Genomic DNA, 8056 nt, shown 5'->3' with positions numbered 1-8056 from the left:
ATATATAATAGCCACAACTCAATAAATGGCAGCTAAAGGGTTACCTGTGGCCTAAATGCACCATTAACAAGACTGGCTGTATACGATTCCAAGCCCTGCCTGTATCTCATCCCAGGAGAGCTGTCACCGGCTGTATAAACACTAGCTTCCCGTCAGCAAGTTCAGTCAATACAGAGCTTGTTCCAGGCGGTACACACTCTCTAAGCATTCACAGCATAGCGGCTGCTTACAACTACACACCAAATAGAATAACTGCAAGAACTCCACATTAACATGGTAGCAACAGACTAAACTACACTCACTGTTCTCTCTCAAAACAAAATAAAAAAAATACATGTATTACTACCACACAATATATAGAGCTTGGTTTTGATATGTTGAAGGTGTACAAACACTGACAGAATACGCAGTATTTACTCCATTCCCAGTTCAATGAACCAGTGATGCTCTTCCATTGTAATATACTGCATTTAGCGTAACAAGCAAAACAAGGACAATACTTTGATTATACCTCGTTATAGACTTCTGAAGTAAAGTGAAGCAGTTGTATTGTAAAGATAAAACTACAAAACGTGCCCATTCTAGAATGGGCAGGTTGGGGATATGGACATATTTTGCTGTATCAAAGCATACACACATTATTTTTTTGCTATATGCACAATCACAATTAAAATTGGGAGGTTGGGTTAGATGCAGTGGTGAGTGCAGTGGGGGTTTATGAGCAGTGCTGAAGGAGTGGTGCTAGGTGCAATGTTGAACGTGTGTGAGTGTAGGGGGGGATGGTGTCAGGTGCAGTGGTAAGAGGGGGTGTTTGGGGGGCATTTGTTCAGCCTGCCTCAGTAACCTTCATGCAGGAATTGGGGCAGGGCAATCACAGAGATAGGTGCTGCCACAGAGAGATGTAAGGAAGCTCCAAACAAAAAGGCACACACACCGGTATCTGTCCTCACGCCAAAGGTCTGATACCATGCTTGGGCTGCTGCTGTTCTGAGGTGGCAAGGAGTTGCATCCCTATAAATATAGCTGGCAAGGTCTGTGAGAAGAGAGGGACCACATGCACCAGTGTTAGCTTCAGCCCCTAGAAGGAAAGGCACTTCGAACAGGAAGGAGGTCCATCAGCATCAACTGCAGCTGCAGTTCAAGTGTTGAAGAGCTGGCTACTGTGGTGTACTGGGCGCTGCTGCTGTTAGGCATCTGCTACTAGTGAGCAGTTGTCTGGGAGGTGAGAGTGCAGAGAAACTCAGGTGGAAGGTGGTGCAGGCAGGTCTCTGGCAGAGGATCTCTGCAGAGACCAGAGAATGTCACATGAGCAGGCCACAGGGTTAATGGAACGCATGTGTGGGGTAGAGCTGTCATTGAATGACTGTACTTGTCAGTGGAGGAGAGTAGCAAGAGTATGGCAGGTAGCAGTGGCTTGGCAGCAGCTGTATGCGTCTTGTGAGAGCCCCGCAGCGGCATGTGTGCGACTCCCTGCCAGCCCTGAGGAACGGAATGAGACAACCAAAGGGCAATGTGGAAAAAAAGAGATCGGGAGAAGGAAATCGAGGGGGGGGAGCAATTTAGGACAGGATGGAGAATTTGCAATTGGTGGAAGAACCCCCTCATTTGCAAAGTGGAAGTCTGCCAATTTTTGTCATGTAATTAAAAAGAAAGTTAACTTTTAAAAAAAAAAAAAAAGAAGAAATGCACACTTCATAGAAGAAAAAAAAAAGGGGCATTTATTATTTTTGTGCTTAGAAGCAGAGCCACGCACAGCCACACAATTTTCAAAGAAACAGTGACCGGCAGGGAGAACCCCGATTTCAGGGAAGTGAGGGGGTGGGGGTTGCAATCTGAATATGTTTCATCCAGAGAGTAAAAAGAAATCACCGCTCCAAATTCCATGCCCAGCCGAACAAACCAGTCAAATCCCGGGTGCTAGGCGAATATGCTCACCGTTAGCTCAGCTCCACAAAAGAAAAAGGGAAACTGCACTCCATGGATCTTCAAAGTAAACAAAAAACTTATTGTCGATACCGACAACCCACTGTTATATCCCTTCATGTGTACCCAACCACTCACATGTTTCTCCTTCACCTCTATGATTAAGTGGTGAAGGTGAAACATGTGATTAGGTACACATGGAGGGATATAACACAGCGTGCTGTCGATATCTACAATAAAAGTTTTGTTTACTTTGGTGAAGATCCATGGAGTGGGGGTCGCCCTTTTTCTTTTGTGAACATGTTTCATGTTACACCCTAAATATGGTTCTAACATGAACCATGGTCAGAAAGGTGAACTTAATTCCTTAAAAGAATAATACTTGAACGCATAAATTTGCCATGCTTTGTGACTTTGTAACTACAATGTTATGGACATCTATATCAAATGGTACCCCAAAAACACAATGGCCATTTGTTGAGTGGTACAATGGTATTGGGGGCCATTTATAAAACAAGTGAGAAAAGGAAACTGGAACAAAATTACATTTGTTATTGATATTGATACTGAGCAGTAAGATTCCACGTAGTAAAAGATGAGATCTAGTTTGTCACCATGGGAAACACCACCCTTTTGTCCTAGAATTCTGTTTTTTGGTTTATAAACAGCGCCCTTTGTAAATGGCACACCTGTTTATTTTTCAGTACATGTTCAAAAATGTTACACCCAAGAAACTGCAATACAACATGATTCTGTCAGATGGGCAGACAGGTGACTAACCGGATAATGTGGGATGGAGAATGGAGAAATCACTGACCTGAACAGAATGAAGCCAAGAGACTCCACAGCTGCCCTCCTTACATCATCATTTACATCACTCACCTGGAATGAAAAGAAAACCAAAAAAACAGCTAAAAAATATGTCATTTTTACCGTACTGTAAACTGACATTAATCACTTATCCTCAGAACTACATAGAACACTTAACCTGACAATCTCTGGAATATTTCAACATCCGAAACGTCTTCATCGCATTTAACAGTATAGAGGGTCCTCAACCAGGCCTTCCACACATACACAGCCTAATATTTTCATATGCACATAGAACACATTCATCCATTACATTTTACACAGTGTTCTGATTCTTTTCATTCTAAATGAAATGCAGGAAGGAGCTCAACCATACACTAAAATCCTCTGCAGGAATGGCCAAGTCAAACATAATGATTATAAATAAAAGTCACATTGTTCATTTATTTAAAATTATAATGTTCAAATATTTTAAGAGATGGTAATAGAGCAGATTTGTTCTGTGACTAGCAGAATGCAACTCCTAGTACTCCAAGCACGCATGGAAAAACAGGATTTTTGTACCCAACTGTAAAATCTCTTTCTTGAAATTAATTAAGGGATACAGGATCAGTAGACTTCTCAGACAACTGAGTTACACTGCTGTCTACAGGATGAATTGGACGCTGGCAAACACACACAAAAAAAAAAGCAGTTGCCCAGCCAAGTACAACCCCTTCAACTTCCATGTTGCTTCAGTTTTTAGGAGAGCATTAAGATGGGATACATAGGGGGGATCCTAGGGGTAAACACCTGTGTCCCCTAATGAATTCCAAGAAATTAATTTACAGTGAGTATACGAGTCCTGTTTCTTTATCATTCATTAACGGACAAAATCAATAGAATCCTGAGACAACTGGGATGCCCAAAAGCAGTTCAACTGAAGGGTTCCCCCCAATATATTTTCTGAAAGCCAACACCCTGTAGAATGTAATGGTGGCAGTTGCAAATGTTTACGTTGAACGAGATTGGCACAACTTTTTATCAAACCCAAACATTTAGTGAAAAATGCACTTAAGTCTGATCTCCCGTCCTCTTCCTCCTGACGCCCTCCGAGACGGTCCCGGGATTCAAGACGGGGCAGCGGATCCCGGGATTCAAGATGGGGCAGCGGATCCCGGGATTCAAGGTGAGGGGTCAGGGGGGGAAAACCGGCGGCGGCCGCGCGGGGGGGTTGGATGGTGTTTGCGGACGCGAACGAGCACATATAGACGATCGGCTGGCTATTGAGCCGCTGATTGCCTATATGTGAAACACCCGGTAACGGGTGTGTGCAATGGTCGGGTCTTTTCCGCCTGTGCGTGCCCGCGAGCAGAAAAAAAAATGCCGCCCCCAGCCACCCCGCCAATGCAGCAGTGCCGTCCGTCTGTTTTTTTACTACGGGCGGACGGCAAGAGGTTAATTTTAGTGCCCCAACACGCCCAGTTTAAAATATTGGGTGCATCCGTAAAACAGCAACAAAATTTAAAAGCCCCTACAGGTCATCAGTTTAGAGAGGCACGTAAATATTGGAACTAGAATTATTGCTCTCACCCTGGCGTGCGCGGCGATATCCAACATGTGTAGCGTAATTTACGGTTTCCTATGTATGCGCATCCGACACATGTTTGTGTGAATGCGCGCACGCTCACGGTGGAATTCCAAACAATTTTTTTTATTATCTTTATATTTATTTTATTCTATATTATTTTTTAAAACTTTTTTTTTAGTTTTACTAATAAACTGGCTTAAATATTCAACTGTATTGAATAACATATCCTGTGAGATTTATATGTATTTTTCCCTTTCAACTTAACAATCCCTTAGTTTTGTGAACAAAATGATGAACTGAGTGCACCCTCAATTGAAGGAAATAAGCTAGATTTGTTACATATCAGAATAATATTAAACTTCTATGGAACACACTTACAGCAACATGGAGCAAACGTCGGATAGCTTTATTATTTCCTGATCCACAATATGCCATAGCCACTGTGTACATGCCAGATCGACGCAAGATTGGGTCCTAGAAAAAAAACAAAAAAATGTAGGGAGCAATTTCTCTGGAAAACCACGCACGCACATCTTAGCCCTGCAGCACAGCATGAAATTCTTCTATGGGCAGTAATTTGTGAAGTTTAAGTTTTGCACAAGAATTATGAAGCTAGTATTTTTGTGTTGGGATTGAACTTTAATATTTATTTTGCGTTACTCATCTCAGACTTAAATGTAAGCTGGCAGCCATTGCTTCATACCTCATGACTGCTTGGAACTCAGAAACGTCTGCTGCAGGGAGGTAAAACAGACATGTCCCATAAATTCTACATAAATGAGGACAGGGAAATACTGGGAAGCATGTTCAAAAAAATAAAGCCAAGAAAGAGGAATTTTTTGAAGCATTATTAAGCTATAGTATTTCACACCTTTTCAAGAGTTGTTATTTCACCAAACAAACTGCATTCTAAAAGCTACCCACACATGGTTTGATGTTGTTCTTGCTTAGCTGGAGGCTGAATGAGAGGAAATTGAATTGATTCCCCCATACAAACTGCATTTTAAAAGTTAACCATACAGTTTGATTTTTTTTCTTGTTTATCCTGGAGGCTGAATGGGGGAAAACTAATTGATACCCCTATGCAAGCTAAACATCAATGGCGCAATCTCCACTGCAGGCTATAGTACCCAAGCCACCTGTGGCTCAAATTCAATCCACCTATGGCCAGCCTTAGTTCTAGATCGGTCAAAAGGAAGGTTCCAAATAGTACAAAAAAGCCACATGACCAGATTCAGTTAAGAAGCACAAACAAGCAAAATACATGATGGTAGGTTAATTGGCTCCTGTCTAAATTGGCCCCAGTATATGAATGTATGCATGTAATGTAGGGACCTTAGATTGTAAATTCTTGAAGGCAGGGACTGATGTGAATGTACAATATTTAAGTGCTACATAAATTGATGGTGCTATAAAACAAATACGTGGAATAAATCAATAAGCCTCATTCACTTTTGCTAGACTAATAATTGCGTTCTTTCACATTTCTTACCTTGTCCCTGCAAAGACTCTCAATCAGAGCATCAGCCTCCTCCATACGACCATACATAACCAGTGCAATGCCTACAGCCAGTCCTCTCAGGATTTTTTCATGCTGTGTCTCCTGGGCATATCCGACCATGTCTTCAATTGCCTGGGCATTTTTAGATCCAAGCATCACCAAGCCAAGTGCCAGACCTGCAGCCTCCCCTAACAGCCAAAGAAAAGCAATTTCACACTCTTACTAGATTTTCTTTCATGTATTACGTTTTTGTTTTATACACAAAATTTAGCAAATAGCAACGACTATGTAAAATAGATGCACACACTGTAAAATACCAGATATTAACCCCCCAACAAAAAAAAAAACCTATCCAAGACAAATATAAAAAGCAGCCCCCTTCTCTCACCTGTCACTGCGTCATCCTGGTACAAGTTTGTTTTGAGAAGATCATAGACATCTTGGCGTGCAGTACCCATTGCAGCCAAACCCAACCCTAGACAGCCACCATGCCGAACAATCTGCAAAATAAAAAAAGTGTGTAGCAGAAGATTAGCAACCATTAACTGTACTTTAGAGAAAACAAGGAGAAAATACAGGCTGGCAGGAATAGTTAACAAATAGTTATTTTAAAAAAACTATAAGGAAAAAGATCCCATGTTCGAAGTAGAAAACAATCCACCATGGTTTGCCTTTTTATTAATCTGTATTTCCATGAGGTGATCTCATCTCCAAAAAATAAAAGGAATTTGCAACCAAGAGGAGAATGAACTCCCATTTACCAGAAGAAGTGCACACTAACTTTTAATTATCACAAGGCTGGAGACATCACCAAAACACTGGAATTAGGAATTGTGCGTACTGTCTGGGGACGAGCTAGTATTGTAAGGAATGCTGCTTTCTGTGTGGAAGGGAGAGGTGGGTTCTGGGGGTATGTCAAGGGGAGAAAGGTCAACAATAAGATGAGCAATAGGAAACTAAGCTTTGCACTATATAGAAAGTCCTCAGGAGAACTTCTGTGCAGCAGTTATGTATATAATTTCTGCTGCACCAGTCTGTTGAACTAGCACACAGTTGGCATGCCTTAAGGGCCCATTCACACCAATTGCGGTGCGTTCCAGAGCGGTCAGCTGCTGGAAAGCACAGCAATCGCTTACTAAACTTCCCTCTTCGTCCTGGGGTGGGAGGGGGCATGGCGGTGCATTGGAGTCATTAGTACCGCAGCCACGCCCCTACTGCGATGGGATGCATGGCAAAACATTGCCTGCATTCCGGTCCACTGCAAATGCAAAAAATACAGCATGCAGCATTTTTTGTCTTCGCAGTGGACCGGAACACAGGCAACAATGTTTTGCCACGCGTCCGGTTTACACTGCAGGCGTGGCTCCCTCCCGCCCCAGAACGAAGGGGGAAGTTTAGTGAGCGATTGCTGCGCATTACAGCAGCTGCCACTCTGGAACGCACCACAATTGGTGAGAATGGGCCTTAAAAGTAGCTGTTTTTGGAGGCATTAAATTGGTGAGTAAAGTTTCCCCTTTAAATTAGAAAAACTACAACTATGCATCTAAAAAGCTTAATTTTCATTGACTGAAGCACACCTTTAAATTAGATTTTTCTACCACACTATGCATCCAAAAAAAACAAAACAGTATGTCTGTCAGATTCTGTGGAAACATTCAGTTACAGGGCAGGAAGACTTACATCATTGCTTGCATTCTTCAGTTGGTTAAGCAGATAGTCTATTATGTCACCTCCATGATTAGCATGAATAAGCCCCAGAGCGTATAAGCCTCCCCCTTCCTGGTATGCAGAGCCAGGTGATGTGTCCTTCGGCAAATAAGTCGCCATAAGCTGAAGTGCCTCCTTCTCATGGCCCTAAAGAAGAGAAAATCATGAATACAAACTAGTTGAAAGCAGAACATGCAATATATTATATACAGTATATACTATACACAAGTAAATGGCTAAAGAGTCAAAGACCACTTACCTTGTGGATAACTCCCAGACTAGCTGTTGCTGTGAATTTTGCCCAATTTGTGGCTCTTGCTAGCCATTCTAAATTATCTCTGTCAAAGAAAATATTCATTAAAACAAAAAGGTGCCATTTAAAGTGTATGTAAACCCCCAAAATGAACTTCTATTTGCTACCCTCTGGTCTGATAAACATGTCTTTGAAGATGTTTTGTTACAAACAAACAACTGTTGATCTTGTCAGAAATTCAGAGCTGTCTAGTGTCCTGTCATGGCACACTTCCCATGTTATCTCAAGGAGT

The 8056-nt window shown here is 42.0% G+C and overlaps 1 protein-coding gene across 1 annotated transcript in view; it reads right to left on the bottom strand.

The window, feature by feature from the left end:
* Positions 1-8056, bottom strand: part of PSMD1 (proteasome 26S subunit, non-ATPase 1) — an 88510-nt gene that overhangs the window by 59402 nt on the left and 21052 nt on the right. The window contains exons 11-16 of the mRNA XM_018576543.1: positions 7771-7849; positions 7485-7658; positions 6193-6304; positions 5796-5992; positions 4682-4777; positions 2741-2805 (exon numbers count right to left, since the gene is read on the bottom strand). Coding sequence (XP_018432045.1) covers positions 2741-2805; positions 4682-4777; positions 5796-5992; positions 6193-6304; positions 7485-7658; positions 7771-7849 — 723 coding nt within the window. The remainder of the gene's footprint in view (positions 1-2740; positions 2806-4681; positions 4778-5795; positions 5993-6192; positions 6305-7484; positions 7659-7770; positions 7850-8056) is intronic.

The sequence above is a fragment of the Nanorana parkeri genome, unplaced genomic scaffold (genome assembly GCF_000935625.1).
Source record: "Nanorana parkeri isolate BGI_ZX_2015 unplaced genomic scaffold, ASM93562v1 scaffold69, whole genome shotgun sequence".
NCBI classification, from domain to species: domain Eukaryota; kingdom Metazoa; phylum Chordata; class Amphibia; order Anura; family Dicroglossidae; genus Nanorana; species Nanorana parkeri.
Note: the sequence above shows the minus strand (reverse complement) of the source record. Positions and strands in the feature narration are given on the sequence as shown.